The sequence below is a fragment of the Aulonocara sp. 'chitande type north' Nkhata Bay genome, linkage group LG3, assembly GCF_057382095.1.
Source record: "Aulonocara sp. 'chitande type north' Nkhata Bay isolate Kocher_YH1m ecotype deep benthic linkage group LG3, A_spYH_male_GT1.1, whole genome shotgun sequence".
NCBI lineage: Eukaryota > Metazoa > Chordata > Actinopteri > Cichliformes > Cichlidae > Aulonocara > Aulonocara sp. 'chitande type north' Nkhata Bay.
Genome location: NC_141346.1, coordinates 25,884,878 through 25,904,121, shown reverse-complemented (window position 1 = coordinate 25,904,121; position 19,244 = coordinate 25,884,878). Strand labels below are relative to the sequence as shown.

The following is a 19,244-nucleotide window of genomic DNA, read 5'->3' as shown; positions in this document are numbered from 1 at the left end:
ACAGATCTTATATCTAGAGAATATGCAAAGAGAGTCCCAGTCACAGAATTAGAGCGCCAGAAATGGGGAAGGATTAAACGTAACTTTGTTCCTGGAGATGTGGTCCTTATAGTGGATGATTCTGCACCTCGTGGTTCCTGGATCATTGGGAGAGTCACCGGAGCTGCACCAGATGAAAAGGGGCTTGTGCGTCAGGTCTGGATTAAGACCCCAACCAGCCATGTGTGCAGACCCATCACAAAGATATGCCTTCTTCAGGAGGCTTCTGACCCATGACTATGACATTTTTGACACAGTGTGACATAACTAACTTTGAATTGACTTTAATGTTATGAGATGTACATCACAGACTGGCTATATTTAGGCTAAGTGCTGGTAACCTCTGGCCTATGACTGACTGACCATGTTCAGACAGAAGAAAAGAAGAGAAGACATGAGAAAATAACTTTGGTGGACTTTTGAGTATGTTATGTTGTCTCACTGGGTGTCTGTGATATGATGAAGTGTGTGTTGTGAGTTGTGGTGTTGGATGTGTAATTATTACTGTAAAAATGTAATAATTAGGGGCCGGAATGTTGTGGATAGGCGTAGCTTTGGGTCACGTGGTGTCAGTAATAGTGATTGCTATATCACCTGTTCACGGCCTGAGGGTAATTTTGTGAATGAGTGGGTGATGGGGGAAGTCGACTTTTGCTGACCGCTCAAGCTTGGAATGTTTTTGATCACTGTTTTTCTACAGATTTTAAGGATTTGATAACAAATAAAGGAGTTTTAACTTGGAACTTTGACTAACGTTTTAAACAGCGGGCGCGTCAACATTATTCCCCTATTCAGCTGCTCGGCGACTCAAAGGCTTGACAGTCGCCAATAAAGAGTATTTAACAAGAGCAAGTTTCATTTTTCCCTGGTTTCACTATCACACTGTTCACCAAAATCTGTTCACTGTTCACCAATGTCTATAAATAGGAATACTAGTGGTACAATAGCTATATCAAGCTATATAGTTTATGTCTTCAATATTTCCAACTATATCCATAATCACATACTGTGTATTGTGATCAGGGGATATTTTATTTTGTATTCTTATAATCAGTTATCATTGGTTAATCATTTACCATTGTTGAATCAGTGGACAGAATAATCTTTTAATTACATCTGTGTTACTCTGAGCAAATATTAATGCACACTGACTGTCTATTGAGGTTCTGTATCATTCTTGTTATCTGCTTAAGTTGTTGCACTTTAGTGCAGTCACACCGCTCAGACCCACCAGTCCTGTTGGACCCAGGCCCGTCTGCGTTCAGTTCTGCACGTACGCCGGCCTGTAACCACATGCACGCACTTATATAACACACGCACGTTCACATACACACTTAGTAATAATAGGAGGGTCGTCTGAGGACAGTTTTTCTGATAGATACACTTTCACAAAATGCACAATGTAATACACACTTGTTTTTCTCTTAAGAGTAGCAGTTGATGTCTATATAAGGACAAGGTTTTGAAGAGGAGGGCAATTGTTATCATTTCCAGTAAAGATCCAACTGTGATGTCATGATGGCAATATAAGGAGACGGGACGGTCCAGTCGACGAAGGATTGTATTGCAAATTGTCTTTCCCACACTGACTGCGCAAAGTGTGTAATAAAGATCACTATTTTTTGACACCTACTTCGGCCTGGGCTTGCTTTCTTCTCTTACCTGAATCGAACGAACCATAACAATTCCTGGTGCCGAAACCCGGTTGGGGAGGAGTGCATTAAAACAGGACTTGTCCAGATCGGCTGATCTTGCTATCCCTAATTATGAACAACCCTTCTATCTTGATGTTTCAGAAACACACGGGATAGCTAATGGTGTGTTGTTTCAGAAAAAAGGGGGAGGAAGAGATGTACTTATGTATGTCAGCATCAGGCTGAATCCATTAGAGACAAGGCACCCGAGATGCACTCAGCATGCCATTGGGGTGTCAAAAATTATACAAAAGACAGCACAAATAGTGAGGGACCATCCGTTGAAGGTGCTGACCACCCACAGTGTGGTGGCATATGTTAACTCACAAGCCTTCACCATGACACCTCTCACACAACAGAGAGTGTGTAAAGTTTTAGACGCTCCTAACTTGACCTTCACACATGAAGGAATTAACATGGCAGATTTAATGGAGTCAGGAGGAGAACCTCATGACTGCGCAAAGAGAGCTGAAGTGGACGAGAAGATAAGAGAAGACTTGAAAGCAGAACCTCTGACAGGAGCTGAAGATTGGTTCACGGATGGATGCTGCTACAGGGATGACGAAGGATTAAAAGCAGGCTACGCGGTAGTTTGCAGAAAAGGGGCTGCATTTGAAGTGAAGGAGGCTGGAAGACTTGAAGGGCAGCAGTCAGCCCAAAGAGCAGAAGTAATTGCTCTAAGTCGAGCTTTGAGACTTGCAAAAGGAAAAAGAGTCAACATTTACATGGACTCAGCTTATGCCTTTGGAGCGGCTCATGTGGAGCTGGCCCAATGGAGAAGAGCAGGATTCAGGACAGCAGATAACGCACCAATCTGCCACAAAAAGGAAATGGAGGAACTTGAGCAGGCCTTGGGAGATCCAGAGGAGGTGAGCATCATAAAATGCAAAGGCCACTCCTCAGGGACCGGCCTGATGGCCAGAGGAAATCAGGAAGCCGATCGAGCTGCAAAAGAGGCAGCGGGTTATAAAGCATCACGACAGATGGTACAAATAACGGTGGAGGAAGAATTAGGAGTTAACATGCTAGAGGAAGCCAGGAAGGCCCAAGGGGAGGCCGCCCCAGAAGAGAAGGGGATCTGGAAGAGTCGAGGAGCCTGGGAAGAAGGAGGTCTCTGGCGAGGACCTGACGGTCGACCAGTGTTGACAGCCAACTTGGCAAAACAGAAGATTGCCGAAGCGCACGGCCTTGGACATGTAGGTGTCGCCCAGATGGGGAGACATCTGTGCCATTGGTGGCATCCCTTTTTGAAGGATATGATCAAGGAGAAGGCCAGGACGTGTCTGATCTGTGGGAGGCACAATCCGAAGCCAGTGATTAAACCAGAGGCAGGTAAGTTCCCCATTCCAGAAAGACCAGGTGAAGAGATTGTCATTGACTTCACTGACATGATTGATCCAGGCCCAGGAGTAGTTCGATATCTACTGGTAAGTGTAGATGCTTTGACGGGCTGGCCTGAGGCATGGCCTACCAAGAGGGAGGATGCAAAAAGTGTGATTAAGTGTTTAATCAATCATTACATCCCCCGCTATGGTTTCCCGAAGCGGATTAGGTCCGACAATGGGACTCATTTCAAAAACAAAGATTTGGCAGAGGTAGAACAGAAGCTGGGGTTGCAACATAGATTTGGCACGGTATATCACCCCCAGTCGCAGGGAAAGGTAGAAAGAATGAATCTAAACCTGAAGAATAAAATTGCTAAAATTTCTGCTCACACGGGGCTAAATTGGGTAGCAGCCCTGCCAATTGCATTGATGATAATAAGATGTTGTGTTAATCAATCCACAGGTTTCACACCATATGAGCTGTTGACAGGACGACAGTTTCCAGGTCCTTGGACAACAGTTCCGGCGGAAGAAAGTGTAAAAAGTAACAGAAAACATATTGAATGTTGGAAAGAATTAAAAGCTCTTGTGTCTAGTTTCACACAACAGGTTGGAGAAGGGGTGAAAGCGGAGGACAGGTCCATCCCCGATGCCAAGGCGGTGTGGCTGAAGGTCATTAAGCGAAAGTGGAGAGACCCGAGGTGGACCGGACCCTTCGAAGTAACTGCCCGAACCACCAGTGCTGTCCGTCTGAAGGGGAAAGGGGAGACCTGGTTCCATTGGTCTCAGTGTGCAGTCGCGGACGAGAGCTTGCTGGAGCTAACCTCCACCCCATCGACGCAGGGGGGAACATAGAGGCAGAATAATCCTCTCTCCCCCTGTGCCACGGTCCTCCTCAGTAGTCTAACCTGAGTTGAGGCGAAGAAAGAAGAGGAGCGTCACGCGCCAAGGAGGAATCCATTCCAGGCTCTTAAATAGGCTAGGGCTCTAGTCTAAAGTATCTGATAGTTTAAAGGAATCGTAATAGTTTTGTATGTTAATCGCATATTTTTATACTCATAACTTTATACTCTTCTTTTTGTAACTTTATCTTCTTAGTACAGAGTAAAAGTAAACGAGCCTGGGAACAGTCATCATGAAATTGTGGGAAAATTGGAAAATAACGGGGGTGTTGGGGTTAATAAGTGTTATAACGTGTTTCTTTGTTTTTTGGCAGACAGGTGAATTGCCCAGACGCAGAGGTCTATCCGCTCCAGAGTCCGAACCGATCAAATCGTCGAAAAAAGTCAAGCGTGCGGTTGGTTCAGGTGGGGATGATGGGTGTCTCAAAGCCAGTGGCGGAGTCGAGTTTGGGTATGTTAATGGGTCCACGACAGCGTTCACATTCGATTTGTGTGAGGTAATTAAATGCTCGGGTGACGGGAATAGCTGGAGAACATATAATGTGTGGGTTTGTTATCATCCAATGATGTGTTACCCTAAGTCGGTGTGGGGCCCATCATGGGATAGTGACATTTACACCTATGTAACGGATCAGTGGTGTTCTTGGCAGGATGTGGTCGCATGGACAGGGGTAGGATGGCAGCCAACAGTGCCACCGGCCCTTGAAGGAATAGCTATTCAGAGAGATTATTCTGTTACAAATAACCCTATTACTCTTTCCTTAGGACCATGGAGTGAACTCCCTGAACCTGGGTTTGATGGAGGTGCGTTTTATTTAGTAGTAGGGGTAGATAAAGTAGGGACAGATCCATTCGGGTTAATTCGGGTGAATTTATTTAATCCCAGGTCTAAACCGCTGGGGAATGACTCAGCACTGAATCTCACGGAGCAAATGGATCCCTTAGAGACAGTTACTTACAAGGACTCAGAAGAGAAATGGTTTGTTGCCACTGATTATACTAGGTTAAAACCTCAGGAGTTGATAGAGCGTGCCACAGGTTTCGGAGATAGGAATCTTTGGTTAGATTGGGTGGCTCAAAATGCTAAAGAGCAGGAAGTGGTTGATTGTGTTGCTTGTGCTACCGCTCGACCTCATTTGTTTACTGAACCCGCTCCTCTGTATCCAGAGGATGAGTGGGGTTATAATTGCATGCTGAGATTAACTAGAGAGGCGGTGGACACAGGTAACTGCACCACTTTGTCAGGTTTATATCCGCCAATTGATAAACGTACACAACCAGGTTCATTCACACCAAAACGAGATAATTATACATGTTTTGAGTTCTCTACAGACAGAGTGAGATTTAGGGTAGGGAGGATTGATCCAAGCTGGTGTCAGAGGACAATCACAGGTAGGACTACCAATGATGTAAGTGACCCAAGCACAATTATAGGCACCTGGGCGAGAGGTGGGCTATATTATTATTGTGGGGAGTATACCCTTTTGGTGCAGGTTCCCTTGGGGAGTGTGGGAACGTGTGCTCTGGTGCGCCTAGCTGCACCTTTGATGCTCATAGGCAGTAGGCTAGAGACAGTTCCGCAGCGAGGCGCGGATGTGTCTACAGCCAGACGAAGGAGAGCCACAGGGGGTATCCACAGGTATGATCCAAGACGGGACTCGCCAACCTGGATTGACTCAATAGGAGTTCCCAGAGGAGTTCCAGATGAGTATAAGTTAGTTGATCAGATAGCGGCCGGGTTTGAAAGTGTGTTTTTGTGGGTAACTCCAAATAAAAACGTTGATCGCATTAACTATGTTCATTATAATGTGTTGAGACTCTCTAATCTCACTAGGGACGCGGTGGAAGGTCTTGCAGAACAATTAGGTCCGACGTCGTTAATGGGAATCCAAAATCGAATGGCGCTGGACATGTTATTGGCTGAGAAGGGAGGCGTGTGTGCGATGTTTGGGGACTTATGTTGCACCTTTATTCCCAACAATACAGCTCCGGACGGAACGGTCACGCGGGCGCTGGAGAATTTGAAAGCGTTATCTAAAACCATGCATGAGCAATCAGGCGTGAACTCGAGGCTGGGAGACTGGATCACATCTGTTTTTGGGCAATGGAAGGGAGTGTTTATGTCTGCCATGTTTTCTCTTTTAGTTTTTCTAGGTTTATTGCTGATCGGGTGTTGTCTCATTCCTCTGGTGAGGCAGGTGTTGGGTAATCTGGTGAGCAGGGCCATAGCTTCTGGTTCAGCTGGGTCAGCTGGTCCGGAACATATGATGCCGTTGCGGGAAGCCGCCTGGACGGAGGAGTGACACAACATCTGGGTAAAAGTTGGCCTTTTTTCTAAAGGCCAAAGAGGAGGAGTGTGATCAGGGGATATTTTATTTTGTATTCTTATAATCAGTTATCATTGGTTAATCATTTACCATTGTTGAATCAGTGGACAGAATAATCTTTTAATTACATCTGTGTTACTCTGAGCAAATATTAATGCACACTGACTGTCTATTGAGGTTCTGTATCATTCTTGTTATCTGCTTAAGTTGTTGCACTTTAGTGCAGTCACACCGCTCAGACCCACCAGTCCTGTTGGACCCAGGCCCGTCTGCGTTCAGTTCTGCACGTACGCCGGCCTGTAACCACATGCACGCACTTATATAACACACGCACGTTCACATACACACTTAGTAATAATAGGAGGGTCGTCTGAGGACAGTTTTTCTGATAGATACACTTTCACAAAATGCACAATGTAATACACACTTGTTTTTCTCTTAAGAGTAGCAGTTGATGTCTATATAAGGACAAGGTTTTGAAGAGGAGGGCAATTGTTATCATTTCCAGTAAAGATCCAACTGTGATGTCATGATGGCAATATAAGGAGACGGGACGGTCCAGTCGACGAAGGATTGTATTGCAAATTGTCTTTCCCACACTGACTGCGCAAAGTGTGTAATAAAGATCACTATTTTTTGACACCTACTTCGGCCTGGGCTTGCTTTCTTCTCTTACCTGAATCGAACGAACCATAACAGTATGCTACCATTGTATATAGTGTATCTTACTTTTTTTCATTGATTGTACTTATTTGTATTTTTGTATTTCCTTCTGATATCTGTACCTGAGCTGAGGTGACGCAAAAATTTCCCCGTTGTCGGATCAATAAAGTCTTATCTTATCTTATCTTAAAACACAGCAAACCTTCACGATTGTATCCAGAAGGGTCACCTCTTCACCCTCACATGGAAGAAATAATCTGATTGGCATGGTGGTATGGAGCATGTAGTTTGAAGCAGGGATTTTGTAGTGCCCCTTGTGTAGCGTTGGAACCCAGTCACAATGTGTTTCATCCATTTCATAGGCTGGTTTGCTGCAATAATGCCAAATAATTAGCAACTCTATAAATAGAAGGTAGTTCTGCAAAATCACTCAGTAGGATGTTTGTTCTAATTTGCTATGAGCTCAGAGCGCATCGAAAATAAAACTAATAGGCTATAAAGAGTGATAGGAACATATTTAGAGCTTACCGGAATGAAACTGTCTGGAGCACCAACAGATATTTGGAGATGGAAGAGAACTGGATATCAGCTCGTCTCACAGCTGCTATCCAGGTTAGACGCCTTCGTTTGGTAACATCGATACACGAGCTGCCTCATGTTGCTTCCAGGTTGGGAAAGAATTAAAAGATAAACCCTTTTAAAGCTTATTCTCTTGCCGGTCGTGCAATCGAACATTGCAGCCGACCACACAGCAAATACGAACCATGGCTGTTGTGTGTGCCTTCTCTCCTTTTTCGCTTGCGCTTTGTTTAGACCCCCATAAACTCATGAAATGGTGTGTCTGTATACGTGTGATAAATACAGTGGCTTGCAAAAGTATTCGGCCCCTTTGAACTTTTCCAGATTTTGTTACATTACAGCCACAAACATGAATCAATTTTATTGGAATTCCACGTGAAAGACCAACACAAAGTGGTGCACACGTGAGAAGTGGAACGAAAATCATACATGATTCCAAATATTTTTTACAAATAAATAACTGCAAAGTGGGGTGTGCGTAATTATTCTGCCCCCTGAGTCAATACTTTGTAGAACCACCTTTTGCTGCAATTACAGCTCCAGTCTTTTAGGGTATGTCTCTACCAGCTTTGCACATCTAGAGACTGAAATATTTTAACAGGGAAAGGGGGGCTCAAAGAAATACTTTTCTTTCTTATTCTCATTTAAAATGTTTAGCTTTTAATAAGTAATTTCCTGAATCTTACAACCAAAGTTTCCATCTGATGTAAAATGTATAGAAATCATACATATACCAACAAGACAGTGTACATCACTGTCACAACAGCGTTTGTTTTCATTCAAAGGCTTTTTTGGCTTTTCCTATAATACCTGGTGGGCCGGTCTCTAGTCAAAATGCCCTGGTCAATTTTTTGTCCCAGTTCAGCCCTCATACTGACCCAATACTGGTAATTTTTCTTATGCAGATGAGGCATTATTTCTGTACCATTATTTAATTCCAGACGTTTTTAAGTTTGTTTATGTTTTGCACTTGTTGACTTGTAAAAGCCTATATGACATATTTTATTTCATAATTCATTAACCGCACAGAGAAGGCATCATTTAAATATGTTAAATATGTTTCTTTAAGCAAGTTCTTCATAACTGCGCTAAGTGTCCTCTTTTTTGGAAATCAAAATATGGTCACCCTAGACTATAATCATAACACAGAAAAGCGCTATTAGATTAATAAATCAGGAGGAGTATAGGGCTCACACAAATGCACTCTTTATTAAGCTGCAAACTATAAAATTCCAGGATCTGGTGAAGTTTAAAACAGTGCAAATAATATATAAGGCAAGGAAAATGATGCTCCCAATCGAAATAAGTAAATGGTTCTTAGAGAGGGAAGGGAGGTATAATTTTTGAGGGAAGTGGAATTTAAAAATACAAAGAGTAAGAACAACATGAAAAAGGATGTCTATTTCACTAGCGAAGTTAAATTCTGGAATGAGTTAAATGAAGAAATAAAGGTCAGTAATGGGGCCAGCCCATTTCCCAGCTGCACTTGTTTGTTGAATCTTTGGCCACAGCAAAACTCACGACTACCTGCCAGTGCTGAAGAGATCTTCTATAAAGCCAATGGCCATTTCTTTTACAGATGGCAGGTCTTGGTCCGCTTCCAGAGTGTGTCTGTTTATTATGAAGAAGAACTGAACAAGAATCTGCCTGGTTTTGTTTTCTTCACGATTGCTTAGACCAGTGGTTCCCAAACTTTTTTTGCCCCCCTTTGTTTTACAAGAAAAATGTTCGCCCCCCCCGCATGCGCGCACGCACATATCCTCCAACCACACACACCCATATTTTGCTCCATTGCGGTTTATTTCACACCTCAAACATTTAGTAAACAATTAAGCAAATAAAAGTAATCTGCAATAAATGACAGGCAGTAATAAAATACACTACTAACTCTTTTACGCTACGTCCACACCTACACGGGTAGGTGGGTAAACGGGTTGCGTTTACGTGTGGACGAGGAATACAGAGTTCGTCATGCAACATCAAAGGTATGTGCCTTCTTTCACGTCACGTTGTGCGCCACGTTATTGTTTACATGAGATGAATTGCAGAATGGCAGATAGAGACAAAATACTGTTAATCTGACTATCTGCAGGTTTCACACACTTACATTTACACACGCAGTTACTGTCCCTCCATTTACAAAGGCAGAGGCATCACGGTGTGACTATTTTAAGTGTAGTTGGGTTTTTTCCTTGTGTAATAATATTCAACAATGCAATCAAATCAAAAAATGCCTCTCTGTGCAAAATGGGTTTAAAAACATAAACAGCTGTGGGATACTGTTTGTCTGTGACTTGAACCGGGGAACAAATCGTGGCAGGATCAGCCTGATATTATTTGTATCCCACTGTAACTTTACTGTATAAAGAGCTAACATCTCCAAAATGTCAGGAGTAGTTAGTCATTACAACAAGTGTTCGTGAACTAAAAATCAAGAATGTGGGATACTGTTTGTCCGTGATTTGAAGAGCCCAGCGAAAACCAATTCTGCAGGGGAGAACTACCTTGGCACTTGTGCAGGTGAAACCAAAGGGCAGACATGCTTCACCATATTTTCTAGTCTTTGGCTTAGAATGAAGTTGGTTTGGAAACATATTCAGCCTCCTGTTTTGCGTTTGTGTAGGCGCCCTGTGCTAGCAGTGTCCAAGCGTTTTGTTTTTTTGCCCCCCTTTTCATACCCCCCCCCCCCCCCCGCCATGGCTTTGCATCAGATTTGTGGAGACGCTCTGCCTGCCAGACACAGCTCAGGGCAAAGAAACATGTCTATTTTCCACAATATACAGGCCTGTGTTATTTAGTTTTTATATTTACATGTATAAATGATCGAGTGTGATCAAACTTTACATCTAGAAAAATGACGTTAAATGTCATCACTTACATGTTACATTTTAAAGGTTCAAACCTCAAAGACATTAAGTTTACAGTCATATATGATCAAGAAAATCAACAATCTTCACATTTCAGAAACTGGAACCAGCTTTAAATGTGACTAAAATAATGATAAAACAATCAATTCTCTAATCATTGACTAACTGATGAATCACTGCAGCTCCAATATATTGTTGCATTTGACAACCCACTACAGCAACTACAGAATAAAAGCACTAACCAGACTGATGACAGATTTCAAACATGCTGAATATGAAGAGTAGTATCATTTAAACTCACATGATTATCAGCCATAAGAACAAATTCAGATTTATATTGATGTAAGGTATATAAATGTAAGTACAGTTTGAATCAGTGCAATATTATTTTCACACATCAATGGACCACTGAACTTCTCAGCTTCTAAAATGTAAAGCCTCATTTAGAAACTACACAAGTACATATAATGGTCAGGGATCAACATGAACCTGTCTTCTCTATTTGACTTTAATCAACTCTGCAGTGGCTCCAGCTGAAGGATAAAAACAAAGTCCAGCATAGAGCGGCTGAGTGAATGTGGTCTGGACTCTGTGGAGGAGAGTCATGGTTTCAGAGACGCTGTAGAAAGACAGAATACCTACTCTGTGATCCAGGTACACTCCTACTCTGGAGGACCGAGGACCTGAGAGGTCAGTTTGGAGATTGTTGTGCCAAAATGTATAACTGCTTGTGTCACAATCTAATGCCCAAGATTTTTCATTATATCCAAAAAAACATTCATTGCCAAACCCTGCTCTGCTGATATTCTTGTATACAACTGCTACATAAACTCCTCCCCCTCTCCACTCCACCTCCCAGTAACAACGTCCAGTCAGACTCTCTCTACTCAGGACCTGTAGACATCCAGTGAATCTCTCTGGATGATCAGAATAAGACTGTTGTTGCTTCATAAATGTTACTTTTCTGTTCCCCTCAGATAATAACAGACGTCTGTTTGCTGTGTTTGGATCCAGTGTGATTTCATGTGAATATTGTAAGAATCCAGCTCTGGTCTTTGGCTCTGCTGGTGACAGTAAAACATCCTCTTCAGTGACTGTCAGTGAGATGTTTGTCCATTCCTCTCTCAGAATGTCCTGTAGTTTATCTCTGGTCTCTGACACAGCTGCTGTCACATCCTCAAAGTAGCTCAGAGGACGAATATTGATGCTGGATGAGTGTGTAGACTCACTGAGTGCTGACAGTGAGGGGTAGTTGTGTAGAAACTGGTTGTGATCCTCTGTGTGTGAGAGCTGCTCCAGCTCGCCGTCTTTCCTCTTCAGCTCAGCGATCTCCTGCTCCAGCTTCTCCTGAAGCTCTTTGACTCGACTCACTTCAGTTTCCTGCTGGGATCTGACCTGCTGCTTCACATCAGAGCTTCTTTTCTGGATGAGACGGATCAGCTCAGTGAACATCTTCTCACTGTCCTCCACTGCTTTATCAGCAGAGCCATTGATGGCCTCCACCTCCTGTTGAAGCAGCTTCACATCTTTCTCTCGCTCCTGGATTCTCTGCTGGATGTTTAGTCGTCTCACCTCGAGCTCCTTCTGCTTCTCAGTCCTTTCTGCTGCAGCTGGGACTGTTTCATGGCCTTTATGTTCATCCATTGTGCAGAGATAACAGATACTCTGCTGATCAGTACGACAGAAAATCTTCATCACCTCATCATGACGAGAGCAGATGTTCTCCTGGAGCTTCTTGAAGGGGGCCACCAGCTTGTGTTTCTTTAATGGAGCTGCATCATAGTGAGGTTGGAGGTGTTTCTCACAGTAAGAGGCTGGACAAGATAAACAGGACTTGATGGCTTTCAGCTTCCTCCCAGTGCAGACATCACAGGCCACATCTTCAGGTCCAGCATAGCAGTGATCAGCTGGAGCAGCTTGGAGTCCAGTCTTCTTCAGCTCCTCCACCAACTCAGCTAACATGGTGTTTTTCTCCAGGACAGGCCTTGGTATGAAAGTCTTCCTGCACTGAGGGCAGCTGTGGATTCCCTTCTTGTCCTCTTCGTCAAAGTGGGTTTCAATACAGTTCCTGCAGTAGCTGTGTCCACAGGCTGTAGTCACCGGATTTATCAGTAGATCCAAACAGATGGAACAAGAGAAGGTTTCTCGGTCCAGCTGAACTCCTTTCTGTGCCATTTCTCCTCTCAGTGTCAGTGACTGTGTGAGTTTCTCTTCCGTATAACTGAGACTAGTCTGAGCTCTGATCTCAACAAAATCTTCAGTAAATGGAGCCTATCAGATCCTACATGTCACCACATGTTGGTTACACCAATTGTAAGCGCCAGACGTCTGCTTTATATTTTTATTTACAATTGAGTTTATGTTTGTTTTATAATTCATAGATTCATTACATAAGTCATCTTTTCAGGATTAATAAATGTGAAAATATATGTGTTTACATAAAGTAATTTTAAGTCACTGTTTTGGGATTGGAACCTAAAAGAGGGAAGGGGAGGAGCATGGACAGAGAGGTTTCGGAGTCTCATGGTTTTCTGACCGTGTGCACAGGTAGTTCTGGATAACTGCTATTTTTCTGGAACTTTCATGCTTATTTAGGAAGGAGTTCATTGTTACATCTTCAGTTTGTAATAAATAAACAGTCTTCAAATCATAATGCAACTGGAAGCATTTCTTTTGGAAACCAGGAACACGCGTCAGCCATAGACTCCCTTTTTTTGAACTTGGTTTATTGGAAATTACCCTACATTTAGTCAGAAAACCCTCTTGCTCCTTTTTTGGGAAAAGAAATACTGAAAAGGATCATGCTTAGCAACGAATGGCCGTGCACTGTGGATTGACGGTAATAGCCTACTTGGAGGAAGAATCACGGTAAGCAGTGAAAACAAGCTTTGCTACTGTGGAAATTTGTCATAATGCATGAGAGTGATGAAGAACTAGTGTGTGGAAAAAGAGAATTAAAAAATGACAGAAAAGGCTGTCGAGGAAAAGCTGCACAGGTTGACCCAGTCTAGAAAGGCTAAGCTAGGCCACCTAACTAGCCAAGCTAATCAGCTCGAACAGCTAATGGAAGATGATGCTAACGTGAATGCTGTTAAGCAGAAATTGCGTTTAGACTACCAAGATTCATTTGGAGAACTGTGTAAGATAAATGATAGTTTGAGTATTAATGCATGAGGAAGAATTCAAGGTTCAAGGTTCCTTATTTGTCACATGCATAGTTATACAAGTATAACTATGGGGCGACCGTGGCTCAGGGGGTTGGGAAGCGTATCTGTAACCTGAAGGTCGCCGGTTCGATCCCCGGGCTCTCTGTCCTGGTCGTTGTGTCCTTGGGCAAGACACTTTACCCTACCGCCTACTGGTGTTGGCCAGAGGGGCCGATGGCGCGATATGGCAGCCTCGCTTCTGTCAGTCTGCCCCAGGGCAGCTGTGGCTACAACCGTAGCTTGCCTCCACCAGTGTGTGAATGCGAGAATGAATGAATAGTGGTATTGTAAAGCGCTTTGGGTGCCTTGAAAAGCGCTATATAAATCCAATCCATTATTATTATTATTATTATAACACACAGTGAAATGTAGCCTGACACGCTCCTCGACATGTGCAAAAATTGGGGGGGGGGGGGGGGGGGCTGTAGAGGAAGAACATTATATATATATATATATGTATATATATATATATATATATATATATATATATATATATATATATATATATATTAGGGGTGCAACGATACACAAAATTCACGGTTCGGTTCGGTTCGATACTTTGGTGTCACGGTTCGATATTTTTTCGATACAAAAAAAATGTTCATGCCTTTTTAATTTGTCATTTATTAAAATTATAAATATATATTTTAACTCAAAAGTACAGTTTTCACTCACATAAGCTCAGCGATTCTCTGCGCGATCAACCTCTCACATGTTTAAGCTTGCTGCGGGAGATTTCACTTGTCATGTTTGCATAGTAAGCTAACGATTAATAAGACGATGTCAGAGGAATTGGTGCACAAATTATCATCACTCACAGATCAGTGCTGTCGCTCTCTATACACAGTTCGCGCGATTGCAAAGTGAAAGCAAAAAAATAAGCGCAAATTCAAACGTGATTGCAATATGTCACATATTGACAGTGGCTCACCGATGCCAATGACATAATTACCCAGCTACATTTCTGAAAGAATGCAAAAGCATTGACATATATTTTTCCTTCCTACGGGCAGGGCAGCGATAGATTTTGGTAGCCCGACTGAAAAAAAATCGCTAGCCCCGGGACGTCGGGCTAGCGATATTGCGAGCCCTGTATCTGATTGAGGAATCACTCATTGGAAAAGAGAGTTTATTACAGAGAAATGTCTCTTTCCAAAATAAAAGCTATACTATCCGCTTCTTCTGGGCTATATTCTCAGCAGCATATTAAACAGCTGTCTAAATGACTCGGCTAAAGTTAGTAGCATGCTTGCTTGTTTTTTTTCTGCTTCCACTTGTCTTTGCACTAGGATGATGTCGGCGTAAATGTGCAGTCATATTCGTTGTGTTCCCACTAGTGCTTTCAGGTTAATCTCGTTGAAATGACCTTAACGCCACAGCACGGCAAATCTCCGTTAACGAGCTACCGCCGATCGCCCCGTGCATGGGGCTAGACGGCCAACACGTTAACGAGCTAACTGCGCTAACACACTAATTCCCACCCATGTAATTGAGCATTGCGTGGCACATCCAACATACTGTTTTACTTTAGTCCATGACTCGCTTACCTTCAGGGTCATACGTCACATGAAAACCAAAATAATTCCAAACGCCAGATCTGAATGAGGGTGGGGGAGGTCCATGTTACAAGGAGAGCTTAACTTCTGTCTCGCTAGCTTGCCCTGCGCTCTTCCTTCTGACGATGCTGTCTGTGTTGAGCGCTCAGTGAATCTGCGTTCGACTACTCCGCCTAGGCTGCACTGTCGAGCCTAGGCGGAGTAGTCGAACGCAGATTCACTGAGCGCTCAACACAGACAGCATCGTCAGAAGGAAAGTTGATAAAATAAATAACAAATGTTGTATTGTTCGATACATATGCGTACCGAACCGAAAGCACTGTATCGAACGGTTCAATATCGATACGAATATCGTTGCACCCCTAATATATATATATATAGTATATAGTATATACATTGGGTGAATGTGCAGTAGTAGCAGCAAGCAGGTGAATTCTGTACATTAATAAGAATAGACATCTGACTATTTTACAGGATAGACAATATAAACATATTTAAAATTAAAGGAATTTGAAATGTACATTGTGCCTTTTTTTAGTGTCTGGAAGAGAGTCCTGTCTCAGTCAATTATAGATGATGTGAAATGATGTGAGCGGGCGGGTGTGTGTGTTTAGGGCACGGATGGCTTGGGGATAGAAGCTCCTCTTGAGTCTCTCTGTCCTTGCCCGGAAGATGCGGAACATTCTACCAGATTGCAGAAGTTGGAACAGTTTGTTGCCAGGATGGGACGGGTCCTTCAGTATCTGCGCTGCTCTAGTCCGGCATCTCCTGGTGTAGGTGTCCTGAAGCGGGGGGAGAGCAATCCTGCAGCAGCGTTCTGCTGTACGGATCACTCTCTGGAGAGCTTTTTGGTCCTTCACACAGCTGTTCCCAAACCACGATGTCATGTTCTGTGTGAGGATGCTCTCCACAGCGCCTGTATAGAAAATCCTGAGGATCTTTGGAGAGACCCTGAACTTCCTCAGTTGTCGTAGGTGATACAGGCGCTGCCTAGCCTTTTTGGTCTGGACCTGAATGTGGGCAGCCCATGTCAGCTCTGAGGAGATGTGGACACCAAGATACTTGAAGGACTGCACCCTCTCCACTGGAGCTCCATTGATGATAATGGGCTTGTAGTCTCTGTGCTGACCCCTTCTGAAGTCCACCACCAGCTCCTTGGTCTTGCCGACGTTCAGCTGGAGGTGGTTGTCCTGGCACCATGATGCCAGATTCTTCACTTCATCCATGTAGGCCGTCTCATCGTTGTTGGAGATGGCACCCAACACCACTGTGTCGTCAGCAAACTTCACAATGGTGTTGGAGCCATGGGTGGCCACACAGTCTGAAGTGTAGAGGGAGTAGAGCAGTGGCGAGAGGACACATTCCTGAGGTGCTCCTGTGTTGATGGTGATGCTGTTGGAGAAGCACCTGCCCACCCTCACCACCTGAGTTCTGCCAGTGAGGAAGTCCAACACCCATGCACACAGACGGCTGTTAAGTCCCAGATCCCTCAGCTTTGTGAACAGTCTGCAGGGCACTATTGTGTTAAACGCTGAACTGTAATCAACAAACAGCATTCGCACATAGTTACCCTGTTTCTTGTCCACGTGGCTGAGAGTGGTGTGTAGGACGTGGGCGATGGCATCCTCTGTGGATCTGTTGGATCTGTAGGTGAACTGCAGCGGATCTGTGGTGTCTGGGATGGAGGAGGAGATGATGTTCTTCAGCAGCCTCTCAAACACCTTCATTACTACCGAGGTCAGTGCAACTGGCCGGTAATCGTTCAGGGATGAGGGTTTGCTGTTCTTGGGCACAGGGATGATGGTGGATCTTTTGAAGCATGTGGGGACCACAGACTTCGCCAGGGACTCGTTGAAGATGTAAGTGAACACACCTGCTAGCTGGTCAGCACAGCAGCGCAGCAGACGGCCGGTGATGCCGTCTGGCCCCGCCGCTTTCCTTGTGTTCACTCTCCTCAATGTCGCTCGGACGTCATGCTCCGCGATGCTGGTCACCGGTCTCTCGCTGATGACGTCACTGTCCTCGGTAGTCAGGTGGTAGATAGCATTAGCCGCCTGGCTAACCTCGAAACGGGCGTAGAACTGATTCAGCTCGTTGGTGAATGCTGAGTCGGCGTTGATCGGCGCAGTGTCCCTGGCTTTGTAGTCCGTAATGGTGCGTAGACCGTGCCACATACTCCGTGTGTCGCCCTGGTGGAAGCGGTACTCCACACGTTCCCGGTACCGCGTTTGGCATCTCTCACCGCGTGCCGCACGCCGTATGAGGCCGCTTTGTAGGCGCTCATATCGCCAGTGGCGAGACCCGCGTTGTAGGAGGCGGTCCTGGCGTTGACTGCAGTGCGGATCGATCTGTCCATCCACGGTTTCTGGTTTGGGAATGTGGTGACTCTCGCAGTGGGGATAATCTCCTCCGAATTTGAAAAGGACCAAAGTTCTTGGTATGAACCTAATGCTAGTCGTATTCGTGGATTCATGCAACATGTGGAAACGTGGGTTAAAGCAGCTGAGGAGCGCACAGAACAAGCTAGACAGTGTGATGCAGACATCCAGCCTTCCGACAGTGTTTCTGTGATGTCCGCTGCATTAAGCAGTAAAAGCAGGAGGCGCAGGTCAGCCGTTGGGAGCCAAGTGTTCACTGCTTCCTCAGTACGCCTCAAAGCTGAAATGGCGAGAGCCACATTGCTTGCACAAGCAACTGCTCTCAAACAAAAACAAGAGCTTGAACGACAGAAAACTGAGTTGAAAGCAAAAAGAGAGCAGCTTGATCTGCAAACTGCTATTGCCGCCTCTGATGCTAAATTAAAGGTATTAGAGAATTTTGAAAATGAGCGCTCGTCGCATGTGAGTCCTGCATACCCAACGACTATTGATTCTGGATTCATACCATTACCTGTAAGTCAAACTCCAGTCACCAACACAGAAAATGGTTATGGGGAATTCATGCCTTTACAAAATCACCCTATTGGTACGCAGCAGTCTAGAGTGGATTTTGCAGCAGATGAGCAAGCAGTTGAAACACTCTGTACTGTTATGACACGTCAGAATAATATAACTGAGCTGATGGTGAAACAACAAAAAATGATGACATTGCCACCTTTAGACATCCCTACCTTCAGTGGTGATCCTCTAGATTACAATACATTTGTAAGCGCCTTTGAGCACGGAGTAGAGTCTCACACTGAAAGGCCTAAGGACCGCCTCTACTTCTTAGAGCAGTTCACTAATGGACAGCCGAAAGAGCTAATAAAGAGCTGCCTTCATATGAAGCCAGATGTAGGCTATAACAAGGCTAAACAGCTCGTTAAAGAGCACTTTGGAAATGACTGCAAAATTGCTGTAGCCTACATGAACAAAGTCTCAAACTGGGCACCTATCAAGCCAGAAGATGCAGAAGCCTTAAATGCGTTTAAACTCTTTCTGACAGCTTGCTGTAACACCATGGCTGAAGTGAGTTACATGGAGGAACTTGATAATGTCGCAAGCCTGAAAGCCATTGTAGCAAAACTTCCATACAAGTTACGTGAAAGGTGGAGAACTGTTGTGTGTGGTATGCAAGAGCGAGGCGACAGAAGAGTCAAGTTCAAGGATTTGGTGGAGTTTGTTAATAAACAAGCCAAAATTGCACTTCACCCTGTTTTTGGTGACATAAAGGATAGCACCACTGCTAAACCATTCACCATTAAACAAAACAGTAACAAGGATCAGAAAAGGGTTGTAATGAAGAAGTCATTCACCACCAGTGCCACACCATTGGACATTCAGGAGAAAGACACAAAGCCAATGGAAAACACAAATTATGTGAAACCCACTCCACAGGCATGTCTGTTCTGTAATGGTGGGCACATCATAGACCTGTGTGGTAAGTTTAAGGGCAAGCCACACAACGAAAAGCTGGAATTTTTGAAAGGCAAAGGACTGTGTTTTAGCTGTTTGAAGCAAGGTCACATGAGCAAACTTTGTAAGAAAAAGGTGAGCTGTGAAGTATGTTCTCTTGCTCATCATACATTGTTGCATATCAAGAAAAGGGACACAGATGCTGACACAGAGAAGAAAACTAAGAACAGTGAAAGTCAAACGATCTTAAGTG

The 19,244-nt window shown here is 44.1% G+C and overlaps 1 protein-coding gene across 5 annotated transcripts; it reads right to left on the bottom strand.

Moving 5' to 3' along the window:
• Positions 1 to 10,894: 10,894 nt before the first annotated feature.
• On the bottom strand, positions 10,895 to 12,571 carry LOC147334808 (tripartite motif-containing protein 16-like). Of its 5 annotated transcripts, none has more exons than XM_086287420.1 (3): positions 11,830 to 12,571; positions 11,637 to 11,703; positions 10,895 to 11,519 (listed from the first exon to the last, which is right to left on the bottom strand). In XM_086287420.1, the coding sequence occupies exons 1-3, from the start codon at positions 12,569 to 12,571 to the stop codon at positions 10,895 to 10,897; spliced, it is 1,434 nt and encodes a 477-aa protein (XP_086143546.1). The 5 variants fall into 5 exon arrangements, with proteins under 5 accessions (XP_086143546.1, XP_086143545.1, XP_086143542.1 ...); XM_086287419.1 differs by having other exon boundaries at positions 10,895 to 12,030; positions 12,103 to 12,401; positions 12,537 to 12,571; XM_086287416.1 differs by having other exon boundaries at positions 10,895 to 12,030; positions 12,103 to 12,571.
• Between the last annotated feature and the right edge of the window lie 6,673 nt (positions 12,572 to 19,244).

Coding starts and splice junctions, on each gene's coding strand:
- LOC147334808 (XM_086287416.1), bottom strand. CDS start 12,571: ATGGCACAGAAAGGAGTTCAGCTGGACCGAGAAACCTTCTCTTGTTCC. Junction 12,031..12,102: donor GGAGAACATCTGCTCTCGTC/ATGATGAGGTGA, acceptor CAATGGATGAAC/ATAAAGGCCATGAAACAGTC.